This window comes from Podarcis pityusensis, assembly GCF_964106645.2.
Source record: "Podarcis pityusensis genome assembly, chromosome: 16".
Classification (NCBI taxonomy): Eukaryota; Metazoa; Chordata; class Lepidosauria; order Squamata; family Lacertidae; genus Podarcis; species Podarcis pityusensis.
The window spans coordinates 28,494,850-28,522,605 of NC_138041.1; the positions used below are offsets into that span (position 1 = coordinate 28,494,850).

Here is a 27,756-nt window from a genome sequence, read left to right on the forward strand (position 1 = left end):
AGTGCCTGGCGTGCTCTGGTCCATGGGGTCACAAAGAGTCGGACACGACTGAACGACAACAAAAGGAAACACCAAATAAGACCATCTCACCCCCGAATATCATATAATAGTACACCATAGTACACCAGATGTGGCACATAAACCTCGGCAGGTAGCCCATCTAGGGGAAGGAAAACTCTGATCCTGAACTTCCACTGCCTTGCAGGATATCATCAGGAGAAGAAACAGCTAATGAGCAAACTCTACACAAATCTGGAGTGGAGTCCTTAAGATGGTTGGATGACGCCTTGTACGCCTCCTTCCAGCAACTCCTGCAGCCAAGCTGGTGCCAAACGTATCGTTCTGCTTTCCTTTGGTGATGAGGAGGAAAGGAAAGAAGGAACCCAGATGATCTGATACCTTAAGAGTCACGTCAGGATACCTTCAGGAAGAAAAGCATTGGCTCTTCCAAAGCATTGGCTCACTTAACATGATACATTGACTCAAGAGTTTACAAGCAAATCAGGCTTGGCATTAGGGAATGGATACATCAGTCAATTTCAGTTCCCTCTCCATTTTTCACTCAGATTCAGTTCTCCTAATTTTTGCAGCAATTAGCAACTTAAAAAAATAAAATAAAAAATCTCGTGAAAATTCACCAGCCAATCTTAGTGCAAATTTCTCCTAACGAAACACACTTTTCGTAGGCTGTTCGCCCCAACGTACAGAATTTTTGCGAGCCGTTTCCCCCCAGTATAAAGCACTTGTATATGTTAAGTTTCCCCAATACATGCGTTTTTGTGCAGACTTTCCCCTAATATGTACATATTATTTGGCTGGAGATTTGCACTGCAAAAATTCAGAGAAGTGTTCAGTTGACATGCAGGTTTGAGTTTTAGCCTCATTAAATTGCAAATTGCCCCCCGCTGCCCGCAGCACTGCAAGTAACGGTTGATCTACCTGGCCTTTTCATAGGATTACTGTTCTTGGCAGATGGATTGTCCCAAAGGACGCTGTTGGTTCACCACAACCCATGGTCCTCTATAAAGAACAGCTGTGGCTGCATGCTGGGAGCACACAAGGATGCACTGCGTGCGCAAGCAAAGGGATTGCCCAAGAGACTCCCGTGTGTTTGGGGGATACACATTCTGCTCACATCCCAGAATCCTCCGCGATATGCAAACCATCCTTGACAGATGGATCGACATTAATAGCATTCCTTGGCAGCTGAAAAATCTGAATTCCACCAGACTAGTCTGTGTGGAAAAAAACAACCACTCAGCTTTTCAAGACAGCCTTTGTTCTTTTCACGGCCACAATCAAGCCTTTATTACACTCATTTTGCTGGATCGCCGGCCTACCCACACAAAGCCCACACCTTAAGTGGGTCTCCCTTTCTTACCTCTACAAAGCCCCCCACTCTCTCTGCCCCCACGTGCTCTCATACCCTTCATCGCTCAAAACTATTCCAAATTTTTGCAAGGACACACGAAACAAGATTTGTAAGCCTGCTCTCTCGTCAGAATCGCTCTTTTAGAGTGTTCTGGGCATGGAGACGAACGCCTTTTTCCGTATTCAGAGCGCGCAACCTTTCAAACTGAAAAATGAAGGGTACATGCTGGCAACGTCAGCCAGCTGTCAGGAAGAGGTGCCCACAAAAGCGAGGGAGGGTGACGGATGGATCATTTCAAACCTCTGTGTGCTCACAGAATAAAACCACCAAGGCCTCTCCAAAAAGGGAATTGGTTTTAACCGCTACCTCCCCGGTACAAAGAAATTTAAGAGCCAAGCAAATACGTTGGTGGTGGCAAGGAAAAAGTTGACCCAGTGGCAGGGTGTGCTAAAAAGATTGGGATAAAAAAAAAGTGGCAAACTAATGTGAATTCATACCCCCCCAAAAAAACGAATGGGTTTAAAGACCGACAAGAAAAAAGCAGCACACATCTATTTATATCCTAAGCAAAAGAATGCAATCAGTTGTCAAGTAGGCAGCACGGAGACCCCTGAGCTAGACCCAAGGTCAAAACATCTTTGGGTTTTGTGACAGTTTATCTTCCTATATACATAAAAGATGTAGGATGTCGTCACGCTCTGCAGCCACAACAACTGCACTGTGGGGAACGGCTGGCTGGTCCAGGCAAGCTGTTTAATGGAGGTGTCTCTCCCCCTTTGGCAAACGTGAGGTTTAACAAAGGGGAGAGGGGCTTTGCGAAGGGCCTTCCGCTACCTTTAAAAAGGGAGGGGCTCGGAGAAGGAGGGGCTTGAGGAAGAGGGGAGGGGCTTGGGGTGCGTTGTGGGAGATTGGCAAGGAGGGTGGGGCAAAGCGAGGGGGTGATCAGGAGCGGGGGGAGGGTAGGCGGGGTTGGTGTGCAATTTTATTTGTGCAGTTTGTTGGCATTTTTGTGCTCCATGACACTTATGAGCTACATTGGTGCAGTTGGAGCATATTTTGCTAATATGCACTGTTTGTTTGCTGAACGGGGTATGACACTACACTTTTTACTCCCAACTGAGCCCAGGGATGGGAAGTCTGGCTGGTGACAAAAAGGTACTTTCAGATCCTAGTGTTGGGATACTGCCAGGGAGATAAAGTCCATCATGGCCCCCAAGCCGTCTGCCGGACGATCCATCGACCTCCCGTAGGCACGCAGTATCAGCAATTAGTGACATGAGTTTCTAGAAAATATCTTGCCACATTCCAGAGCTCATGCACACTCTATCAGCAGATAATGCACAGCCAAAGTCGCACTCAGGAGAGCATTATTTACAAGTTTATTCAGCGTTGATCAGAACACAGAAAAAACATGACTGCCTGCTTTAGTGTCTACGACACAGAGAGAGAAACAAAAGCAATAGAAAACATAAACATCCTGTGAACAGGAAATACGCAGACTCTGTGACTCACAGCCTGCTCCCTTTTAAGGTGGGACGGAAATATCCTAACACCTAGGACAGGTGAACGGAAGGAAAAGAGATAACTCTCTGCAGGACAGTTTTGACGCAATGCCTGTCAGTTCCCAGCCTACAATTCTCCAAGCATCTTCAGTCAGGGCTGGTAAAAACTACAGACTGAAGCTTTGGTGAACTAAAGTCGGTCAGTGTAGACCAGAGCTAGTCAACATGGCGCCGCTTCCATAAGTTGTTGGACTCCAAAGCCCATCAGCCCCGGTCAGCATAGCCAATGGTCAGGGAGGATGGGAGTTTATTTATATTGAATTTGTATACAGTGGTACCTCAGGTTAAGTACTTAATTCGTTCCGGAGGTCCGTTCTTAACCTGAAACTGTTCTTAACCTGAAGCACCACTTCAGCTAATGGGGCCTCCTGCTGCTGCCGCGCCGCCGGAGCCTGATTTCTGTTCTCATCCTGAAGCAAAGTTCTTAACCTGAAGCACTATTTCTGGGTTAGCGGAGTCTGTAACCTGAAGCGTATGTAACCTGAAGTGTATGTAACCCGAGGTACCACAGTACTGCCCTCCATCCGTAGATCTCAGGGCAGTTCACAACATAAAAATAGAAGATTTTTTTTAAAAAATGCAAAACACGTAATAAAAACAAGAACAGAAACCAACCAACAACACCCTCCCCCAACTTCGAGAAGGACATATTATTCCCCACTCGTTTATGGGGAGGGTCTCAGCTCAGTTTCAGAGAGCGTCCTTTGCATGCAGAGGTCCCAGATCTATCTCCAGCAGTGTTCAAAATTAGCCAGGTGCCAGGCTCGTTTTGCTACTGGCGCAGGTCCAATTGCGATTTCCCAGTGAGATTTCTGGGGGCCAGGTTAGCAACCACAGTTCTCTGTCCTAGTCCACAGTTAATACCATTTCCGTTTCCACTGTGTGTTCCCCCTTCTTGCATACTGGGACTAGGGAATTGTTGTCAAGCAGTGTAGTTGAGATAATATAAGCGTAGAATTGTAATAATAATAATTATTATTATTACTTATACCCTGCCCATCTGATCGGGCCTCCCAGCTACTCTGGGCAGCTTCCAACAGGATATTAAAAGGTAAAGGGACCCCAGACCATTAAGTCCAGTCATGGCCGACTCTGGGGTTGCGGCGCTCATCTCGCTTTACTGGCCGAGGGAGCCGGCGTACAGCTTCTGGGTCATGTGGCCAGCATGAATAAGCCACTTCTGGCGAACCAGAGCAGCGCACGGAAACACTGTTTACCTTCCCGCCAGAGCAGTACCTATTTATCTACTTGCACTTTGTGCTTTCGAACTGCTAGGTTGGCAGGAGCTGGGACTGAGCAACAGGAGCTCACCCTGTCACGGGGATTTGAACCGCCGACCTTCTGATCGGCAAGTCCTAGGCTCTGTGGTTTAACCCACAGCGCCACCCACGTCCCAACAGGATATCGAAAACACAATAAAACATCAGACATAAAAAACATCCCTAAGCAGGGCTGCCTTCAGATGTCTTCTAAAAGTCAGATAGTTGTTCATTTCCTTGACATCTGGTGGGGGGGGGGCGTTCCACAGGTCGGGCTCCACCACCGAGAAGGCCCTCTGCCTGGTTCTCTGTAACCTCACTTCTCGAAAGGGAGGGAACCGCCAGAAGGCCCTCGGAGCTGGACCTCAGTGGCCAGGCAGAATGATAGGGGTGGAGACGCTCCTTCAGGTAGCACTGGAAGGGATCTTGAGGGTCATCTAGCCCAACCCCCCCGGGCCAATAGACATTTTGTTGTGGTGGCCACAACCTAGATTCTAGCTGCCATTTGACGCCCAGGTTATATACCGGAGTTTCTAATGCTGAAGTCTCCAGGTAAGACAAGGAAAGAGGCTTGCCAGAAACCCCGAAGAGCTGCTGCCAGTCAGTGCAATAAATAATAATAATAATAATAATAATAATAATAATAATAATTTATTATTTATACCCCGCCCATCTGGCTGGGCTTCCCCAGCCACTCTGGGCGGCTTCCAAAAAAATATTAAAATACTGTGATACATCAAACATTAAAAGCTTCCCTAAACAGGGCTGCCTTCAGATGTCTTCTAAAAGTCTGGTAGTTGTTGGTCTCTTTGACATCTGGTGGGAGGGTGTTCCACAGGGAGGGCGCCACTACCGAGAAGGCCCTCTGCCTGGTTCCCTGTAACTTGGCTTCTCACAGCGAGGGAACCACCAGAAGGCCCTCGATGCTGGACCTCAGTGTCCGGGCAGAACGATGGGGGTGGAGACGCTCCTTCAGATATACTGGACCGAGGCCGTTTAGGGCTTTAAAGGTCAGCACCAACACTTTGAATTGTGCTTGGAAACATACTGGGAGCCAATGTAGGTCTTTCAAGACCAGTGTTATGTGGTCTCGGCGGCCGCTCCTAGTCACCAGTCTAGCTGCCGCGTTCTGGATTAGTTGTAGTTTCCGGGTCACCTTCAAAGGTGCACGTAGTGCAGACAATTCTATGCAAGATGACCACTGGTTTGACTTTGTACAAGTCTGTGCTCCTCGGATATCGGGGAAGAGCCACAGCTCAGTGACAGAACATCTGCCCTGTCCCCAGCTTCAATTCTGCCTGGTTCAATTCCCGGCACCTCCAACAAAGTTTGGGAATGTTTCCTGTCTGAATCCCAGGAAAGCTGCTGCCAACCAGTGTAGGCAGTACTGAGCAATATAGACTCATGGTCTAGTTTGATGCAAGACAGCCTCCTATGTTCTTGGCTGCTCTGGAGTTGGATAGGAACCATTTTTAACAAGATAAAGGCATGCCCTCAATTAATTCCCGCCAGTCTAAGAGGACTGGCAGCCGAGAGGCAGCTGATTACCTTTCTCTGGCAGATCAGCCTGTTTAATGCAATTAAGCGCTGGAACAATGCTAGCCATGCGCTCTTGCTCGCTTGCAGATATTTCGCAATTGGCTTTGCAAGAAGGGGAGAGCCCAGCTTGTTCAAACAGCCCTGTCTACAGAGCTGCTGGTGCAAGATTAATGCCGAAACACAAACCCCGCAGCAGCCATCACTGGGGGAAACTGTTCTAAAATTAAGAGAAAAATATGTATTCTAATATTTGGAAGGAAACTGGAGTGAGAGAATCTTCCCCATGCCGCGCCCCCCCCCCAAAAAAAAACACTGACAAAAGGCTCAAGAAAGTGGAGTCATTCTATAGGCTTAGGCTGAGTGCACAGCATACATTTAAAGCACCGAGAAAAAGTAGCACCCAGGAAACTGTAGTTTGTTAAGGGTGCTGGGAGTTATAGTTGTTTGAGGGTAAGCTACAGCTCCCAGAATTCTTGGAATGCGTGTACTTTAAAAGTATGATATGTATACAGCCTTAGGTAGCTTTAATAGGGGATATAACAGTTTTACGGTGGACAGAGATCTACCAACAGTCCAAAACATTCATATTAATATACAAGCTGCTCATTTTCTCTTCCTTTATTGTGCTGTTGCTCTAATAAGAAACTGTTTTGTTATGAAAAACTATATTCCATCACGCATTTCTTAATATACCGTATTTTTTGCACCATAACACTCACTTTTTTCCTCCTAGAAAGTAAGGGGAAATGTCTATGCGTGTTATGGAGCGAATGCCTGCGGGTGGCGGGGGGGATCTGCTGCAGTCGTGAGCAGAGGATCCATGGTTCCCCTTCCTTCCCTCCTCCGTGGTTACAATGCATGGATCCACATGGATCCTCAGGATTTTTGCATTGGGCTACTCCAAACTCACTGTCAGATCACATGTCTGTGGCCACAGCATGAACCACAAAAATCATATATCCACTATTTCGTTTAGAATATTTTTTTTTCTTGTTTTCCTCCTCTAAAAACTATGTGCATGTTATGGTCTGGTGCGTGTTATAGAGCGAAAAATACGGTAATAATTTGATGTTTTATAACCATTTTCATTTCATCAGTAAAAGAAGTTACACACAACTATTTAAAATATTAAAAAATAATCACAAATGAACCGCATGCTAAAAAGCAGATGCATGTTCACATTTTACATGTCTGGATGGGCTTGCCTAAACAAACATTTAATTATTATTATTAATTATTATTATTACTATTACTATTATTATTAATACCCTGTCCACCTGGCTGGGTTTCCCCAGCCACTCTCGGTGGCTTCCAGCAAAATATTCAAATACAGTAATTAATCAAATATTAAAAGCTTCCCTAAACAGGGCTGCCTTCAGATGTCTTCTAAAAATCAGATAGTTGTTTATTTTTGCAGGCACCAAAAAGAAAGAATAGTGAAGGCACCTGCCTGGTGTCAACAGGCAGGGAGTTCCAAAGTCTGCCTGTGCTGCCACACTAAAATATTGATTTCTCACAAGTGCAGGTGTTTTATGTGGAACCAGTAACTGTGCCAGTTTTCTCAAATCAAAGCAGTTGAGTTGGGAATACGTGGGAGAAGGCAATCTCTCAAGTAAACAGATCCCAAATTGTTAAGAGTTTTGTAGTCCATCATAAGATGAGTGGGATCAGACCAAAGGCACACCTAGCCCTCGAAACATGGCTTTAGAAAAAAACAAAGAATAAACCAAAACAGGAATTTGTTTCAAAATGGGAGGTCTTTAAAGTTTATAATTATAGCAGTTTAAATTCTGTTGCAGCATTTGAAGAATTTCACAGTAATAGTTTCAAGTTAGACATGAGGCTTAAGATATATTTAGAATTAGTTAAATTATGATAAAAGTGTGTATGGGCAACAAGTAATACATAAATGAAATAAGGAATAGACAGGAGGTCGGGTCTACAGCTCTAAGACCAATTTCCGCTTTATTATTTTGTTAAGAAAGTTTTGTGTTTATTGTTATTTTTGCTTTCTTTCCTTTTTTTCAGTTGTATCGATAGAAAATCAAATTTAAAAAGAAAGAAACATGGCTTTAGGAATTATTTTTTAAAAACAAAACCTTTTTTTGCTAAGCATCTGCCATTATCCTCAACACCAGAACAAACAAATAGTCATGTTAACCACCAGTCAGGAAGAAGACCCTCCAAAAGCAGTGTTGTCGAGCAGAGACGGAAAAGACAAGTCTTTGGAAGCAGCCAGATTTTTAGGTGTCAAAACCAAAGCGCCAGGCATTGCATTAAAAGTCCAGGGAACATTAGGTGCTTTTCATTGGACATGCATCTATATTATTTGCACCTGCAAAAGTTTGGGGGCTGTTGCACATACTTCCTTTTCAACCAGCGCATATCCTAGAAGAGGGATCAGCAAACTTTTTCAGCAGGGGGCCAGTCCACTTTCCCTCAGACCTGGTGGGGGGGCCGGACTATATTTATTTTTTTGGGGGGGGGGAGAACGAACTCCTATGCCCCACAAATAACCCAGAGATGCATTTTAAATAAAAGGACACATTCTGCTCATGTAAAAACACACTGATTCCTGGACCGTCCGGGGGGCGGATTTAGAAGGTGATTGGGCCGGATCCGGCCCCTGGGCCTCAGTTTGCCTACCCATGTCCTAGAACTTCCTGATGAAATCCTATAGCTTTTCACACCACAAATGTTCTAGCGGAGAGTCCACTCCAGAAACCGACAATATGCTAGCCACAGGGAACAACTACAGTGGTACCTCGGGTTAAGTACTTAATTCGTTCCAGAGGTCCGTTCTTAACCTGAAACTGTTCTTAACCTGAAGCACCACTTTAGCTAATGGAGCCTCCCGCTGCCGCCATGCCACCGGAGCACGATTTCTGTTCTCATCCTGAAGCAAAGTTCTTAACCCGAGGTACTATTTCTGGGTTAGCGGAGTCTGTAACCTGAAGCATATGCAACCTGAGGGCCCATTAACTGTTTCCCTAGAAAGGCGGCTACAGTGGTACCTCGGGTTAAGTACTTAATTCGTTCCGGAGGTCCGTTCTTAACCTGAAACTGTTCTTAACCTGAAGCACCACTTTAGCCTCCCGCTGCAGCCGCGCCGCCGGAGCACGCTTTCTGTTCTCATCCTAAAGCAAAGTTCTTAACCTGAAGCACTATTTCTGGGTTAGTGGAGTCTGTAACCTGAAGCGTCTGTAACCCGAGGTACCACTGTACAGTAATAAATTAGAATTAAATCCACTGTTGACGCGCTGTTCTCTCGTCTAGAACGCTTTGCAGAACGCACCCACAACGGAACACCATTGCGGATGGGTCCCATTAACTGTTTCCCTACAAAGGCGGCTACTCCCATAGCTCATGAGGCAAAGCAAACCCCAGGGACTAGGAACTTGAGCATCCAGCCAACTAGTCAACAACAGAGAGGCTCGCGCGGGGCGCAGCCCATTCCCATCCGCCAATCAGCTCTGAACAGCAGCCTAGAAGGGGCGTGGTCGCGAGTGGCTTGTTGTTTCATGTACTACCGGTTGCAAAAAAAGAAGAGGAAAGGCGGCGGCTGGAGGGGAGAGATAATAGACGCGCACACATACACACCTCGCAAAGCGGCACCATCTGATCTTTGCAGGATTCTTTCCACCAGCCCAGACTTGCTCTTGCAAAAGAGAACTTGGCCCCATCAAGAAGGAGCTCTTAACAAAATCCGCTTTTGGAAGGGGGAAGTTTTGAGTTGCAAACTTTTCCCAGAGGGTGGGGCGCAGTGGGGGGGGGGGCAAGAGAAGAGAAGTTTTTTTTGCGGCACGTTTAAAAAAAACATTAAATGCAGCAAGCTTTGTGAGCCGATCCACTTTAGAGACGATCCACTCCCTCCCGTCCAACCAAGTCACAATATAAAATGTTTCTGCAGCCACTCCGGTTTGTTTACCTGCTAAGATGGCTTTGCCCGGATGGGTAAGTTTGGTTTTGCCCGCCGGAGCCGCTGCAGCCAGGCAGCGAGGTCTGGCGAATGGGCTGGCGAAGGGCGTCGAGGATGGAGACATGATGGTTGCAGGATCCGACCCACCGACAGACGGGACAGTTTTGCAAAAGCAGCAGAACTGGCAGGTGGGGGTGAGTTGATCCAAGTGCAAAAGAAGCAGGAGCTGGAGGAAATTGCCAGGTCGCTGCCGCCGCCGGATCCCCAGCCAGGGCTTCTTCTATATACTGCCGGGAGCCGAGCCGATCCAGCTAGCCAAGGCGGGCGCCGCCGCCCCCTTTTCCCGCGAGCGGAGGTGGGGCAGCCCCTCGCCACGCAGCCAGCGTCACGGGCTCGCCATTGGCTTTTAATGCTGGAAGGAGGGACGGGCGGAAAAGAAAAGGAGGAGGAGGAGGAGGCAGCAGCTGACAGGATTGGGGCTGCCTTGCTTTTGCTTTCCCCGAAGATCGCGCAGTTGGAAGGGACCACGCGGCATCTAGCGCAACCCCCCCCCCCCCAAATGCAGGAATTTCCCCCGCCGCGCGGGATTCGAACCCAGGACTCTGCGATTAAGATTCTCACGCTCTGCTGCTGAGTGAGCAACCAGGGATTGCAAGCGATCCGCTTCTCGGGAGTAGGTGGGGCGTCCGGTTTGCTGGGGGGTTTTGGGGGGGTTTGCAAAGAGAAGCATGGTGTTAGCGAAGGCAGCGTTGCACAGTCCCTGCTTCGGAGCAGCTGCTTGGCTTGCAGAAGGGACCGGCTTCAATCCGCGACATCTCCCTGTTTGTGAACCCTGGGGAGCTGCTGCCAGTCCGTGTAGACAACACGGAGCTAGGCAGAGCGGTAGGTCGGACTTAGGAACTCAGGGAAGGGCCTGATTGCGAAGTCTGCTGCTGCTGCTACTGGAGCTTTAAGAACCTGCCTACAATTTAAGGTGGCGCTGCGATTTCTGCAGGGTGAGCAGAAACTACGGAGAAAGTTGCATTTGTTTTGGTTTTTAAAAAATCAGACTCGCTTTTATTTATGAATTAAATTTAACACTTCCATTCTCCGGGTGGTACTTGTGGTCAGACTCATTCCCTGCCTTCCACGTGCCCCCCACCCCGTGCTGGACCCAGTGAGGCCCGTGCTGGGATGTTTCTCTTTAATGGGGTTTGCCAGTAAAACGTTCTTCGATAACTTTGCATTGTCAGTTTCCCAGAACGCTCAGTTAGCCTTAATGAAGTACAGAGTGTTTAGGGAAGTTTTTTATGTATTTTTAATCTTTGTTGGAAGCTGCCCAGAGTGGCTGGGGAAACTCAGCCAGATGGGCGGGGTACAAATAATAAATTTATTATTATTATTATTATTATTATTATCCTCCTCCTCCTCCTCCTCCTCCTCTTCCTCCTCTGTTGAGCTAATTCAATACCCATTAATTCCACTCCACTCTCTCAGGTTTCCCACTTTTGCACTTAAGAAGGCATTCATTTTATAGGGAAGACCCACAGCTCAGTGATAGTGATGGGCTTTCCTGGAATCTCTCATTACGGTCAGAGGGATTAAGGCTTTCCCCAAAACCTACTAAGATTGCAGAGTAAGGGCCGGTCAGGATAGGCAGGTTTGGACTACATCTGGGAGTCAAAATGCAATCCAACAGGATCTGGAAGATACAAGCTTCCATCTCTGGCGCCACCTACTGGTAGCCTCCTTGCCTTCTGCCCTACCAGTAATGGGCAACTGCCACCACAGCCCACTTCCTAAATAGTAGGGTCTGTTCAGCACCCCAGTGTTCAAGGAACACAATGAGGTTAAAGGGGCACTGGATGAATTTTGATTACAAGTGGCTATTAAATTTATGCTGGCTCACAGCATTTCAATTAAGGTACACTCCTTCCTGAGATGGGAAACTCACAATTAACAAAACAAACTCTAGAACCGTGGTGTGGTGTTGCAGCTCTCCTAAAAAAAGGAAGCTTAATTCTTTTATTTCAATTTATTAAAACTTGTGGGAATGACGGTATTTCTAAAACAAGCGTTTGCTTTGGTACGATGCACACACATGCCCAGACAGACAGACAGAGAGGTTAAATGGCTCACTGGCTATGGTACTTGCTTTCTGCAGTTTCTAAAAGGTCCTGTAATTATGGTGCTGGAGGAGACTCTTGAGAGTCCCATGGACTGCAAGATGATCAAACCTATCCATTCTGAAGGAAATCAGCCCTGAGTGCTCACTGGATCCTGAAGCTGAGGCTCCAATACTTTGGCCACCTCATGAGAAGAGAATCATAGAATCATAGAGTTGGAAGAGACCACAAGGGCCATCGAGTCCAACCCCCTGCCAAGCAGGAAACACCATCAGAGCACTCCTGACATATGGTTGTCAAGCCTCTGCTTAAAGACCTCCAAAGAAGGAGACTCCCTGGAAAAGACCCTGATGTTGGGAAAGATGGAGGGCACAAGAAGGGGACGACAGAGGACGAGATGGTTGGACAGTGTTCTTGAAGCTACCAGCATGAGTTTGACCAAACTGCGGGAGGCAGTGGAAGACAGGAGTGCCTGGCATGCTCTGGTCCATGGGGTCACGAAGAGTCGGACACGACTAAATGACTAAACAACAACAATTATTGTACTTGTTTTAGTTCTGCTATACAATCATGGCACTTCAGTTCCCAACGCGGACACCAATTAAAATGCAGCCTGACAGTTTAGGGAAATGAACCTCAGATGCGTTGTGCCCATGTAAGGATAAACCCACCACTAATTCCCATCTTGGCAGATGCAAGGGACTTGAAGCATCATTGCAGCCCTTCTATTAACCTCTCAACAGTGAATCCCTGCCTCCTTCCCATCAACCCTAATCCCTTTATCTGCTGCTTTGGCAACTGCTGGCACCGTAGTGCGTTGCACAACCATCTCAAGTCCTATAGAGTTGTACCTTGGAAGTTGAACTGAATCCGTTCTGGAAGTCCATTTGACTTCCAAAACATTCGGAAACCAAAGTATGGCTTCTGATCAATCGGAAGCCCCACTGGACGTTCGGCTTCCAAAAAACGTTCGCAAACTGAAACACTCACTCCTGGGTTTGTGGGTTTCAGGAGCTAAAACGTCCGAGTTCCAAGGTACGATTGTAATGGGCCGGAGAGACCCTGTTGCTGAAATCACTGCTGGCTGCTGTCTGGTTAGCACTGACCTGTGACGGGGCCTCTTCAGCCGTAGTTCACCATTTTTGTATGGCCTTTTCTGGTGAGGTGGTCTTGCCCACCCCCCCTTAAGAGACAGGAGGAATTTAAAAACATTCAACATTCCTGTTCACCTGGACAACTGATATCTGAAACTGTTCTCAGCCACCTTGAAATTATTATTTTGTGAATATATGAACATTTACAAATGTTTTCAGATATTAATGCTTTTATTTATTTTGATCATATGGTTTTGCTGCTTTTTTGTTTGCCAGCCTGGGCTCCTTGGGGAGGAAAAGTCAGGACCAAAGTTTTAGTGACAACCACTATGAAAATCCTACTGTGAGCGACTATGTATGTACAAGTATCTTTAAAAAAAATACCAGTTTTTCACTGGGGGATTTGTGTGTGTGTGTGTGTGTGTGTGTGTGTCATTTCCCTATAACACTTGTTTTTACTTTTTAGTTCAATTGCTTTTTGCTTATTGTAAGCTCCACAAAAATCTCGTGCTAAGGGCCAGCATACACGTCATAAATAAATCAAGTTTCATTAAAGACAAAGCAAAACCCACAACACCTTTGAACTTAGGAATCCTGTACACAGGACTATTGAATGCCTGCCTGCAGAAAGTTACTTGCCATTTTATTCAGTTTAGCAAGGTTTTAAAAAGGAAGAACGAACAGAGGCGGCATAGGAAAAGGGAAATCACATGTGGCTGGTGAGCCTTTTAACCATCCAGAAACTTCAAGCATTCAGCCAAGCCTAGTGTTATGAGCTTTCAAGGAGCTCTTGCTTATTATGGTAAAATAGGACCTTGCAAGAGACCAAGATACTTTCAAGGGCAGCAAATGCCAACTGTTTTTGTGCTGTCCTAGACTCGGCCAGTATCTTTGCCACCACATGCAAGGGAATAATATTTGGTAAAGGTAAGGCTTGTCTTTGGACTCCAAACTACATCAGAATTGGCACCCCTGTGCTTCACAGTTCCCAAATACGAATCAATGGGAAGTTTGGTTTTAGCCTTAGGTGACATATTCTCTTTCGTGGGAGCAGGGAGAGCATTAAGAAAGCTACAGTGGGGAAAGCAAGCACACTGAACAGTAAACACATCACTGCAAATTGAAGGCAGTTGCTAGATTTGACAGTAGTGCTGGGCGATACCTGGTTTTCAACATCGTGACATATCAGCAGCTAAATATCGTTATATGCTGATATATCAGTGTCTGGAATGTATCTTGGCTGCGTCACCCAGCCCTACTGAGGAAGACCCCATATCACTCAGGCTCACGTGAGCCAGAGGGGCTCCTCTGCCCCCCAAGCTGAGCGAGCCCCCATACCGTTCTGGCTTGCATGAGCTTTACAGGCGGGGGGCTTCCTCAAAGGCAGAGGCGGGCAGGACGACACAGCCTGAAAAGGTGCCCGCTGAGAATCTTCTCAGGCTGTCTGTCTGCCTGCAGGCAATTTGAGCCGGAGCAATGTACTGCCAGCTCAAATTGTCTGAAACTGGTATCGCGATCTGACGCCATACTGGTTTCAGACAATTTAGCAACATGCCGCCCAGCTCTGACACTCATCGGTTTACTAGCACAGCGTTTGGGCCTTACGCCACTTTCCACGATTGCATAAAAGCCGTTGCACTTCCACAGTTATGGGAGCCAAAGCTCAGCTGATTCCAGTTTTGACTTGAAAACAACCCCTTTAGTCCTAGAACACGGCCGAGGAAAAGAATTGTGGGCATTTACATGGTTGCTACAAGCACCTCCTTAGGCTGACACAGCACCTCCCCTCCAGCCCCCTTGTTTCAAACCACACAGTGGACACTGGTTTGATTTATGTTTATAATTGGATTTTCATAATATCCATGATTAGCACAAGAGTCATAGCCATAAATTATACATTATCTAGTTTTAAGTACATAAAATGTTAATGATATATGTCTCTGAAGAGTGGCACAAAGTAGTAACATCCCTGTTGGCATTCTCTATTGGGAAGAAGAAGAAAAGCGAGAGTGCGTTTGGTGGGCAGACCATCTGATCTCACAGAATTCCTGCACAGAGCCAGAAGAGGGGTGGGGTGGATGGGAATTGGAGCTGTTGCCGGCTCAGAAAGGTATCTCCAAACGCCCGGAGGGTTTTACAGCAGGAATTGGGAACTTGGAGTCCTCCAGATGCTGTGGACTCTCCAGCTCATCTCAGCCAGCATGGTGTGGTTAGGGATGATAGGAGCAGCCTACGCCTGCTTTAGAGTTTCAGGTCAAATACAGCCAGCATAGCAGAAGACTTGCTTTCAAGGTGAGACTTGAAGTCACGCAAGGAGGTGCACCCCTACTTCCCGGGGCTTCCAAACTCATTTCTTACCATAGCTGTCAACTTTTCCCTTTTCTTGCGAGAAATCCTATTCGGAATAAGGGAATTTCTCTTTAAAAAGGGGGAAAGTTGACAGCTATGTTTCTTACCAACACGGTCCTCTCTGCCGCACACATTTACAATACTTATGGCTGCCCAGGCAACACACTGACATTTGCTTGTCAAGAAAAAAAAGTCACATAGCCAAGTTATGTTGTTGAAAATGTGTACCATTTGATGCCAATGAGTATCATGCTATTACTTACTACAGGAACAAAAAATATGGGGAGTGTCTGCTCTGAGATATGATCCAATTTATTCTCCAAGGAAGGTTTTTTTTAAAAAGAAAAGAAAAGAAAAACACAAAAAAATCCAGAAGGCATAGATGCTTTTTTTTTTTTTGCAACATTCTGTAAACTGTGTCACCTCTCCCCCCTGTCGCCCCCAAATACACTTTTTAGTTCCTTTTTTTTTTTTTTTTGCACAGCGCTACAAACAAATGGGGAGAAGGTGTGTGTTACATACAATTTTCATATATCCCACCAGTTGGAAGGTTCGGCTTCATCTGTTACAGTACTTTTTAACACGTTAACAGCTTGGTGCCAGAGGACGCCCCAACATGCACGTGGCTAGAGAGAGGACTCTGGAAGGAGAGAGAGGGAAAAAGCAGCACTAAAACGCCCAAAACCACCACCAGAAATCCTCCTAGCCCCCAGAAGTTATTGCTGGGATGTTGGTTTTAGTTGGAGTGTTGCCTCCGCTTCAAACAGAGCCTTGAAATGTCGCTAACGGAAAACAAGATAAAAGGAGAGGGGGGAGAGCTGCCTTTTGAGGTTGAAATGTAACAGGACATAGCAATAAATAACACAGTGTCCTTTGGGTGTCTCTGAACCAAGGGGGGGGGTAGGGGTGGGCTGAAAAGGGCATTCAAGCCAACGCAGGGAGTCATCTGTGCCTTCTTGGAGAAAAAGTAAAAAAAAAAAAGAGGGACGGGAAAATGATGATCCGAGACGGTTAAAGGTCTCGCAGCGCGAGTTACATATTGAAACCGTAAACTGGTGGCTGGGTGAATCCTGGCGCCGTGTAGCCATAGGGGAAGTTTGCCTGTGGAGGTACTGTGTTTGGGCCTGCCGTTAGCATCAGCTGCTGGCCTGGAAGAAAGACAAGGGGGGGGGGGTCCGTTTAAGTCACTTGGAAGGTAAGGCCTTTTGCATACCCCAACCCACAGAACCCAACAAATCCCAGTTCAAAATGCAGGGGTGTGTTTGTCTGTTTTTAAAAAGGATTGATACAGAAAAAGCAAAAGGTACATTTCCAGCTCTAACGTCACACAAAGCTGCCTTATACTATGTTAGACTATTTGCCCATCTTTATTTCTCTGTATATATATATATATTTATTAAATTTACATACTGACCTTCACCAGCAGATCACAGCGTGGTTTACAGGATTTAAAAAAAAACACTGTAAATACTGTCCTAATCTAACTGGAAGTAGCTCCAAGATCTCAGGTGAGGAGTCTTTCTCCAGAACTGACTCCTAAGCTGGCAAAGTCAAAAGGACTGAACCTGGGGTTTCTCCTGTGTGGTGTTGAGAGGCAGCCCGGTGCAATTGCTCGGATCCCGGACTATGATTGTGGAAGATGCAGGTTCGAATCCTCCCCCCCCCCCCCAGCCATGAAACTGAGCGACCTGAGAAAACCTCTGCCTCCGATTTACTTTGCAAGGATCAGAATGGGGAGGACGGGAATCTCCTTGGGAGAGGTAACAAATGTAATTGGTGGGTTTTACTCAGAGGAGACCCAGTTACCGTATTTTTCGTCCCATAGGACGCACCGGCCCATAGGACGCACCTAGTTTTTTTGGGAGGAAATAAAGGAATCCAAACCAGGTCGGGGAACAGCGTGATGGCGGCGCTCCGCCTCCCCGCTGTCCCCCGAGCTTGTGGGGCTGCCCGATGTCTGCCCGAAGCGCGGGACGCTCTGCTTCAGCGCTCCCCGCGCTCCGTGCAGCAGGCTGCGGATGTCTTCCCGAAGTGCCGGGCGCTCTGCTTCCAGCGCACCCCGGGAAGCAGGCTGCGGGTGTCTTCCCGAAGTGCAGGGCGCTCTGCTTCCAGCGCGTCCCGCGCTCTGGGAAGCAGGCTGCTATCCGCAGCCTAGGGAGCCCTGCGGGAACTCCTGCAGGGCTCCCTATGCTGCGGATGTCTTCCTGAAGCCTGGAGAGCGAGAGGGGTCAGTGAGCACCGACCCCTCTCGCTCTCCAAGCTTCAGCGAAAGCCTGCATTCGTCCCATAGGATGCACACAGATTTCCCCTTCATTTTTGAAGGGGAAAAAGTGTGTCCTATAGGGCGAAAAATACGGTAATGAACATGACTTATGTTAGGGCCGGTAATTTCAACAGGTCTACATTGTTGAATGCCCCCCAATGGTTCTACTGCTGAGCTAAGGCCTTCCCAGATTTAAAAGAAGGGCAGACGGACAAGGGACAGTTCTCGAAATTCCAGTGTAGCCGCATGTTTGAGCTGCCTGCCCCCCTTTTCATGACTGGGAAACAGCCAAGACTTCCTCAGAAATCCTTGAATGAACAGCTCCCATATGATATAAAAATAGCTCAGGGGTTCTGTGTTTTTTTTATAGTAAATGCCTCCCTGCTCCTTCCCTGCGGTGAAGTAGTGACTGAGACAGGATTTTGTTTCAATTGTCTGGCACCTATTAGGTCCTGAAAAAACTACATTAAGAGAATCTTTCAAAGTTCAAACCAAAAACCCCATACGATATACATTTGTACAGCCAAGAGTTTTAAACACGTTGCAGTTAGATCTGTTAGTCGTATTTCCCCAGCCTATGCTTATTAATTCTGCCACAGACCAGACACACATTTGTTAAAACTCTACTAAAAAACTACGCATGCCTCATGCATGGGAAAACTGAACTCCCATTGAAAACCATTCCCAGTAGAGAACTGACCTCGTCATCATGAACTTCCTTTAATGGAGGGACCTAGAATGCAATTGTCAATAAAGTCTACCTTTTGCCAAAATAAAGACTTTTTACACATTTCTGGAATAGAAGCACCATTTTCTCCCTTAATGGGATTCTGTTTTTCCAGAAGATTTAATTTCAAAGAGTCTTGCCACCCACAGAAGGGAAAGTTTTCCCCTACCATAGTTCAGATATACCAAGAATACCCTTGCCTGTCTAGAAACACTACACTTCTTGAAATGGCAAAACATTTTAACTAGAGAGGGTGTTTTCTACTGGAAAAAAAAGGCAGAGAGCCAAATGTGGTGTAATATTCCATATCTATGGGACTTCGTTTGTACACCCGCACACTTTTCTACAACCATGCAATTTCTTCCAAGCTTTCAGGAGCAGGATCTGCCTAGTTCAGCCTCCACTCGTGGATCATATAAATGAGAAATGATTTTAAAAGCACAGCTGTTCTATCCCAACACTGGTTCATAGTGTGTGTGTGTGTGTGTGTCCGTGTGTCCAATAAACCTCTTTGAAAAGCATCCAGAATCTGTAAAGGCTGCAATCCTAGAAAGAATTGCTAGGAAATAAGCCCTCTTCAAGTCAGTTTACTTCAGTAAACAAGTTGTGCTGCATAGCTGCTTCCAGGAGAGCGAGAGAAAACCTAACATAAACTAGATTTCTTCTGAAACACCGATATCTTGAATTACATTGTGATGACGACATGGCAGTCACTGGCAGCAACAGATTTTTAGTTAGATCCTATGAAGAAATCTCAAGTTCTTCTAGTTCAGCATTAACACACGGAGGGTTTGTTAAGTACAAATACTTGGGATTTCTGGAAACGCTTCTCAGTTAAGGGCCTAACAAAAAGAAAGCAAGTCTTCACCTACCAAATACTATTGGAGTGGGTTCAGTTACTTGTTCCTCTTCTTTCCTTAGGCTTTCAGAAGCATCAAGTTTATCCACCTAAGTTGTAAAGTGAAAGGAAACTCTCATGAAGGAACTTCTTAGCGCCCGAGTTCTGCGCCCCCCCCAAGTGTTTCCTCCATTCCAGCTTTCATTTAAAAATATTTATGTCTCAACGTGTCAGCGGATCTAGCACAACTTTCTACTTTCAGAACTAAGTCCAGTTTCAGCATTTGCTCAACTGCCAGAGATCAGCTCTTTAATAGGATGGCCTGTGGCACAAGCAAAAATGCATGGTCAAGTTCACAGAACAATTAAGTCGCAGGGAGCTTCGGACTAGATTCACCTTTCGAAACACCCGTTACCTGCAAGAGCCAGTTCCCACATTCCATCAAGCAACAGAACCCAGAGCTAACCCAAAGAGCCCCTTCAATGGTCCCTTAGGACAAATTGGCAGAGCACTGAAAAAATAAAAAATATGGACAGCTATAGGGAGGTGAAACGTGTTTCTCGTGCTGGGCATGAAGTTCACCAGAGGCAAGCTTAATCCTCACACCAATGGTGTCCCTGAGTGAATGTTACTTCCTCCCACCCATAAGTCAACGGCTATGGCCTAGGACCCTCGTACCTACAGGACCGCCTCTCCTGGTATGTCCCACGGAGGACCTTACGGTCTTCCAACAAAAACATCTTGGAGGTCCCGGGCCACAGAGAGGTTAGGCTGGCTTCAACCAGAGCCAGGGCTTTTTCGGCTGTGGCTCCAATCTGGTGGAACCCTCTGTCACAAGAGACTAGGGCCCTGCAGGACTTGACATCTTTCTGCAGGGCCAGCAAGACAGAGCTGTTCCACCAGGCCTTTGGCCAAGGCACAGCCTGACCCTCTCCTTTGGTAATCCTCACAGAACTCTAGCCCAATGGTTGCCATTAATTTGATTTGAACTGATTTTATGAATTGATTTTAGAATGCTGTATTATTTTACTGTTGTTAGCCGCTCTGAGCCCGGCTTCAGCTGGGGAGGGCGGGATATAAATAAAATTTTATTATTATATTTATTATTCATTCCTGCTTTCCCCCAAAATGTGCTTTACTGGGATGGGGGCAACAATGTACCACTAGCACTGGGTGACCTAGTCATCAGACATGGAGGAATAAAGATAGAGAGACATAGGCAGCACACTCAATGCATTGTTAAGCTTCTCCTCTTCCCCAAACCAACTTTTTCTTTTTTGGAGGGGGCGGGGGGGGGCAAAGAGCAGCACGATCCCCTTCTTTGCCTGCATTCTGAACAGACTTCCCAGCTGGTCAAGGGGAAACGTGATACTTCAAAGGCTTCTTTGGCTTATGCAAACAAGAGGCAAGGCCAGATGTGACAAGCAAGTCCTCACCCCATGTTGTGTAGATGAGGACCTGGACATCTCTACTCATTGGAAGAAACTGTTCCGTACCTATAGAATCTGATGGGCATTTTACGGATATTGCGGTCTGGTTTTACTATCAACATACAGTTTCAGTGGCAGGGACCCCTGGCCATTAGGTCCAGTCGTGGCCGACTCTGGGGTTACTGCTCTCATCTCACTTTATTGGCCAAGGGAGCCAGCGTACAGCTTCCAGGTCATGTGGCCAGCATGACTAAGCTGCTTCTGGAGAACCAGAGCAGCACACGGAAACGCAGGAGTGGTACCTATTTATCTACTTGCACTTTGACGTGCTTTTGAACTGCTAGGTTGGCAGGAGCAGGGACCGAGCAACGGGAGTTCACCCCATCGCGGGGATTTGAACTACCGACCTTCTGATCGGCAAGTCCATTCAGAGCTGCCAGGCCAATTAGTGGGGTTTCTGCAAATACATTGCAAGAAACATTAACAGCTGCCATTACAATGAGGTTTCACTTTGCTTTGGATTGGAAGGCAAGTTCCTGGAAATTCAAAGTCATACCAGAAGAGTCTGTTTAGGTTCAAGCTGTCATGTCAGCATGTCTCCTTAATGTACCACTGTAATGTCACCATCATTGCTTAGAGCAGCTTAAATATTGAAGTTTACTCAAGAGGAAGCATTTCCAAGACTGGAAGAGGGTTTGCTTTTTGCTAAGCCAGACAGCTGAAGAGCAGTTGCATTCTCTTGGATGTGAGCATAAACTCCTCACTCAGTCTAGTTCTGTCTTATCCAGGGACCAGGCTGCAGTTACATTTTTCAATTACAGTTAACTTCTGTAAGCGATTCCTATGTAAAAGGCAGGGTTGTAATACCAGTCGATAGGTTTCTGCCACTGTGTGAAGGCCAGAATGTCTTAGGATTCTTGCCGTTTCATGTCTTGTACACTTGGGCAGCATTCCTTTTAATTTTGTTGTATTGCAGTTTTAATGGTGCACTTGGATTTCCCATTTTTGGATGAAGTTACCCACCCACCCACCCCCCAAAAGGATACTTTTCTCTGGAAGGAACCCCAGTACTATTGCTAACATAATCGGTCCCATTAAGAGGAGAAATCTAAGCTCTCTTGGTTGCTGTTACATTCAAACACTATAAAAATATTCAAGCTAAAGGCAGGGGGAATTTATATCTTGGGTTTAACAGCAATACTAACTTTTACTAAGCTAAATATTCAAGATTGCCTCATAAAAGCTGCCAGACACTGTTTACCTACTGGCTTGAAACTGAATAGGATATGTCCAGTTTCCTTAGCTGCTACAGTGGTACCTCGGGTTACAGACGTTTCAGGTTACAGACGCTTCAGGTTACAGACTCCGCTAACCCAGAAATAGTACCCCAGGTTAAGAACTTTGCTTCAGGGTGAGAACAGAAATCGTGCTCCGGCGGCGCGGCAGCAGCGGGAGGCCCAATTAGCTAAAGTGGTGCTTCAGGTTAAGAACAGTTTCAGGTTAAGAACGGACCTCCAGAACGAAGTAAGTTCTTAACCAGAGGTACCACTGTACTTAGTTTTTGCATTTGCAGCAACTTTCCTCTTGGAAGCTACTATTAATGGCTTCATTCTGGCCTTGCAAGTGTGGAATCTGCCCACCCACTCACCAATCAACGATGGGTCTGTCAACAGAATAGTAATACCTTCACAGCAGAAGCTGCAGCACTCCTACTGGATGTTAAAGGTTGCTGGCCCAGGAATCTGATCATAAGTTCTCCTCCTCCTCCTCCCCACACCCAGGAGGTAGTCCCCGTCAGATCTGGGATGCATCTTCCACCTACAGCCTCTTGCATATCCACCTTTGTTATCTCCTGGGATATCGGTTTCTATCCCTACTTTTCAAAAGGTTGTTAATAGGAGGCATGTATTTTGGTACAGGGATGCACATCTTGCTGTTAGGTACACATGAGGGGAGTTAAAACAATTATTTACATTAAAAATGGGGAAATTCGTTCTCCAATTAATTACTACCTCCATGTACTAGATTAGTTCTTATTTTAAAAGCAGTCTTTTCATGCACGCTCTTTCTGGAAGACTGAATTATTTAGTAGACACTTGCCACTTGTAAAATCCAACCAGAGTTCAGCTTGACAAGAGGATGGTAGCGCTCATCAGATCTAAGACCCAGTTATATCCCAAGTGTAAAAAAGGGATTATTATTATTATTATTATTATTAGAAGTTCATTTTACACACTTTGCCCCCCCCAAGACTAGCTTGTTAGGGCCTTGCTAGGCCACCATGGGATGCCTCAACTACCTTGATATTGCATTAGATTTGGACATTTCAGATGCAAACTTTCCCAAATAATTGGAGGCACTGTAGGCAGATAAGCATCTTAAAGATGAAAATTTGGCTGCCGTGCCTAAAACAACTGAATTCTGACCTACTTTGCAGCTAGTGGGCACACAGCAAGCTAGGTCTGGTTGGATTTTTCCCAAGCTACTGTGGAAGAGATATTTACTATGGTATTAGTTAGACCAAAGCTAGATTATTCTGCTTTTCAGCAAAAGCTACAGTTAAGACTCCCAAATAGCCTTAGATATGTTTTAGGGACACAAATTTAAAAAGCCAATGTAAAACCAGAGCAACGGTCACCTTATTAAACAGACCATCAACCTGCAAGAAAATTCAGAGGGGAATACTTAAAATCAATAAGCCAGAAAATCAATTTCAAGAAAAAGCAAAGATCACACAAACATGGGCAGGGGAGTTTGCAGGGAGAAATAGGAAAGGAGACCCACACAGAAAAGAAGCATACTCAGCATTTAAACCTATGGGAAGCCAATATCTTACTTAACACAAAAGTGATAAGTTTATATACACGGAAAGCTTACTTAGCATTACAATACTTAATCCGCAATGCAGTTTCAGAGATGACCTATTAAAAGGGTTGCCTTGCACAAATCCAAAACCTACACTGTACTTGCCATACATCAATAGGCTTGCATACTAAATTAACGAAAGTATCAGTAACTACAATGGGCTGATGTGGGGAAGGGCAAAGGGATAACCAGATTTTTGCTGCTGCTCTTTTGATCTTGCTTTATTCTAGCGGAAAATTATTATTATTTTAATATCCAGGTGCTTACAAAAAGGATGAGTATGTAAGTAGTCCCTTTGGCCTGAAATACATGGCTGTCAGTTACAGACCTCTAAGATCCAGCCAGCTTTCAGCATCCCACCCTGAGGCCTTTTTTACAGGCAGTCAAAAGAATAAAAAGGAAACAGCAGATCCATGCAGCTCACGGAGAGCAGCGTGTGAGCACATTTGTTTCCAAAACAATTCCAAGTAGTATTCCAAGTAGGGAAGAACATCTAAAAGAAAGTGTTTTAGTCAAGTGAGCTAGTAAAAGTGAAGTAGTCCAAATGTTTAAAAGTGAAAAAGAACAGAGATCAACTTCTTCACGAAAAAAAACTTAAATCTTAAGGTTTAGCAGCAATGGGAGCAGCCAGGAGAAGTTTTGGCTAGCGTGTCTGGCCATCTGTAGTGGGAGATAAAAATAAAATAATAAAAAGAGTAAATCTACTAACTAGGTGTTGGCAAGTTCCAGAAAATGTATGTGAAGAGCTAGGTCCTTTTTATAGTTCCCTTCATTTTTTCAGGCTGGATCTCAGGATTCCTGCTAGTCTCCACCCCACCATTCGCAATATGGCATTTAAAGCAATTTGGTAATAACTGAAACGTTTTGCCAGGTCATTTAGAGGCAAAATTTGAAGCATGTCACCTAGGACTCGAGATCAAGGCAACAAGCCTTTCTAGAGAAGCCACACTTACTTTGGTCAGGTACTCCCTCATCACCTGGATAAAATAAGGCATCGCAAAGTCCATAATGTTGTGCCTCCATGCCAGCTCAAGGACCACGTCCGGATGCAACAGGTCGTAACACGTGAAGAGAGAAGCTGCGAAACACTCTTTCTTGTCTTCTTCCAGAAACCACTGAAGCAGTTTCTCTGCCAGCTCAGCATCTTTGGATTCTGCGGCATACTGCATAGCATCCTACAGAACACCATGAAACTTATTTAGAGCCATGAAGTAACTACATCAGACTTCTCATGCATGATACTAGAGCAGGATGCATAAGCGCAAAAACAGGTGTAGGACTGCTTCATCTTCTGCAGGCTTTTACGATAAAAAATTGTTTAAAATTCCATCCCGCGTGCTCCCAGTACAGTGGTACCTCAGGTTACATACGCTTCAGGTTACAGACTCTGCTAACCCAGAAATAGTGCTTCAGGTTAAGAACTTTGCTTCAGGATAAGAACAGAAATCTTGCTCCGGCGGCGCAGCAGCAGCAGCAGGAGGCCCCATTAGCTAAAGTGGTGCTTCATGTTAAGAACAGTTTCAGGTTAAGAACAAACCTCTGGAACGAATTAAGTACTTAACCTGAGGTACCACTGTACATACAAGGAGGAACTAACAACGCAAAACGAAAACAGACCTTATATAAGCGATCTTTCTTGCAGAGCTCAACACTCTGCTTCCATCTGTTATTGCCTTTGTACAGGTAAGCAGCAATGCGTCTGAATTCAATCAACTCATGTTTCTCTAGACGCTGAGCCAGTGTAATGTTATCAAAGTTGTCGTAGGCATCAATGGATGCTCGCAAGCCCTATTGGAAGGGGGAGAAAGTTATAGTCAGGCACATGGAGGAGCGATTTAAATTGCTACAAGCGATGCTAAGCCTACAGTGCTGTATCACAGAGTTTTCGTCGAAGCTTCTGAGCACAGCAAAACACAAAGGACATTCTTCCATGGGCTTTAAGTAGCGGGCTACAGATTTACATCAGAAACTACTCTGTACGCACTTAAAACCACTGACCTCAGATCTGTTTAATGCTGTGATGGGGAAAATTTTTCAGCCAAAGGGCCTTCTGGGCAAATTGGGGGGGGGGGGTGTTAATTTATTTATTTGCTTATTTATTTAATTTATATACTGCCCTTCATTCTGAAGATCTCAGGGCAGTTCACGAGATAAAAAATACAGGGTAAAAGCACAAAATAGTTACAACAAAAATTAATAATAACCCCCCCTCCCACAAACACATTTAAAAGGCCATTGAATATTAATTAATCCACCAAAGGCCTGGCTGAAGAGGAATGTATGGAGCTGATACAAAGATTAAGCATTTTAAAGTAATGAATTATGTAGTCATTCTGCATACATGCCATAATTATGCTTCTATAGAAAAATGCCATAATCGCTGGCAAACTCACCTGGTAGTCTTCCTCCTCTGTCAGAAGATTGTTCAGCGCTTCATTGACTCCTTTATTATTATGATTCTGGACTGAGCGCAGGTAAGGTTTCACTAGAGGCAGTTGATTAACCTAGGGGCAATGCAATTGTTTAGGCAAAGAGTTGTTCTTGCTGAAGGGCCTCCCACAAAGTACATCTCTAAGGTAACAGGGCCCACCTAATTTAAGTCACATTAAACCCTAGAAACTAGTCATCTCCCAAAACAAAACCTTATTGGAACAAATGGTATATCCACAATTTAAGACCTTAAGTCATTTTATTTTTATTTTTTTATGTGTTTTTTTTAAATTGGTTTTCACATATTACTTTACAATACAGATGTACGAAAGCCGACACCATTTCCTCCCCATCCCCCCATACATTCACATTACTACCTTAAGTCATTTTATACAAATTTATGTATGCAACAGGAGGATTTGGAAACGGGGGGAAAAGTTAGTCTAAGGAAACTGAGCCAGATGGGTGGGGTATAAATAATAAATTATTATTATTATGTCTTGGCATGATAAGAGATGAAACCCCTTTTGCCTTGAAGGTACAACTTGAAATGGAAAGGTCTTCAAGAGAAGTATGTAATTTAGCCCATTTTAAATTTGTGCCTCCTCTAACTCACCTTGGAGAAAAAGCTGACCGTCCTGGTGTGATCCAGCCTTGGAGATAATACCAGAAGGAGATCATTGATCAGCAGTGGTTTATAATCCAAGTAAAACTGCAGCGCTTTGTAATATAGCTCCACATTGGCCACCTAGAGAACAAATTCAAGCTGTGAGGTAATTGGCTGCCCCTGAGAGTGATTTAACAAACAGCATTTAGTTAACTATGACCCTCTTATTTGGTGCTCAAGAGTCTTTAACAGCTCTGCATGGCAGTACTGTATAAAAAGTTAGAGCAAATAAAGAAATAAATCTGCAAGCTTTAACATGCTGCCATCCTTAGAAAATGGAATCATAGTTGCTAACTTAAGTGTACCTAAGAAGTGATGCATGTCTGATGCCCTGTTGGGCTGGATAAAGAAGAAGAGAAGAGTTTGGATTTGATATCCCGCTTTATCACTACCAGAATGAGACTCAAAGCAGAAACATTCTCCTTTCCCTTCCTCCCCCAAAACAAACACTCTGTGAGGTGAGTGGGGCTGAGAGACTTCAAAGAAGTGTGACTAGCCCAAGGTCACCCAGCAGCTGCATGTGGAGGAGCGGAGACGCGAACCCGGTTCACCAGATTACGAGTCTACCGCTCTTAACCACTACACCACACTGGCTCTCCTATTAACTAAAGAGTTAATAGTTGTCAAAACCACATGAAACTGTTGGGAGAGCTTGCCCGGTGCTTTGAGGTTCAGTGCCACCAGTATGCAGATGATACCCAACTCTCTCCCTCTTCTTTCCATCTAAATGTGAGGAAGCTGTTTTGGTGCTAAAACAGTGTCTAGCAATAATGGATTGGATGAGGGTGCATAAGCGCCTGTTTCTCAGAGAAGCAACTTTAGAAAATCAGAATGTATTATTAAGAAGCTGGATGATGTATGGTGTTCCTGCCACAGGAAGATTTGGCTATGTCTTATAGTCCCTTGGCCACGCGCTGGGTTTTCAAGACACACCAACAGATCTGAATACCTGAACCGGTGTGAAACTCAACATGTTTTGGGGGTCAAGCTGAGGAGTTGTTACCATTACAGCTGCTTACCTTTGCAATTATGTCCTTGAACTGCCCTTCCTTCCATGCATCGGTAGGGTGGTTCATCATTGTAATTATTGCGTTGTCATATTCTTCGTATTTGTCATAGAGGAAAACCAGCTCTCCCCAAAGATGGGCCTGTTCTGCTGCCCGAAGCACCTTGTGGGGAGAGGAAAGGAAAGGTACAAATCAGGCAGTAGCCAAAGCAATAGTTTAAGTAGACCGCTGAAAAGACAAGAATTCAGGCCACTTGCTCTGTTTAATTCGGGGCCCAATTAAAGTATGCAATCTTTGACAGTACAAGCCTTAAATAGCCTGAGGCCAAGA

General features: G+C 45.4%; 3 protein-coding genes across 6 annotated transcripts in view; 1 reads left to right on the forward strand and 2 right to left on the reverse strand.

Annotated features, from left to right (window-relative positions):
- SLC25A1 (solute carrier family 25 member 1) overlaps positions 1 to 9,988 on the reverse strand; it is a 55,028-nt gene extending 45,040 nt beyond the window's left edge. Inside the window, exon 1 of the mRNA XM_080985259.1 lies at positions 9,661 to 9,988. Within this exon, the coding sequence (XP_080841385.1) occupies positions 9,661 to 9,775 (115 nt within the window). The 5' untranslated portion in view covers positions 9,776 to 9,988. The remainder of the gene's footprint in view (positions 1 to 9,660) is intronic.
- The window catches only part of LOC308465334 (uncharacterized protein), a 118,655-nt gene extending 95,566 nt beyond the window's left edge, over positions 1 to 23,089 (forward strand). Inside the window, exon 4 of the transcript XR_013980394.1 lies at positions 21,849 to 23,089. The gene's annotated coding sequence lies outside the window, so the exon portion shown is untranslated. The remainder of the gene's footprint in view (positions 1 to 21,848) is intronic.
- The window catches only part of LOC308465263 (clathrin heavy chain 1-like), a 61,764-nt gene continuing 48,683 nt past the window's right edge, over positions 14,676 to 27,756 (reverse strand). The window contains exons 26-34 of one of the 4 annotated variants that reach the window (XM_080985022.1): positions 27,439 to 27,588; positions 26,369 to 26,500; positions 25,716 to 25,826; positions 24,940 to 25,110; positions 24,276 to 24,497; positions 23,096 to 23,116; positions 19,062 to 19,137; positions 18,163 to 18,195; positions 14,676 to 16,347 (exon numbers count right to left, since the gene is read on the reverse strand). In XM_080985022.1, the coding sequence (XP_080841148.1) occupies positions 18,170 to 18,195; positions 19,062 to 19,137; positions 23,096 to 23,116; positions 24,276 to 24,497; positions 24,940 to 25,110; positions 25,716 to 25,826; positions 26,369 to 26,500; positions 27,439 to 27,588 (909 nt within the window). In that variant the 3' untranslated portion in view covers positions 14,676 to 16,347; positions 18,163 to 18,169. The remainder of the gene's footprint in view (positions 16,348 to 18,162; positions 18,196 to 19,061; positions 19,138 to 23,095; positions 23,117 to 24,275; positions 24,498 to 24,939; positions 25,111 to 25,715; positions 25,827 to 26,368; positions 26,501 to 27,438; positions 27,589 to 27,756) is intronic. The other 3 variants (XM_080985023.1, XM_080985020.1, XM_080985021.1) reach the window with 3 other exon arrangements.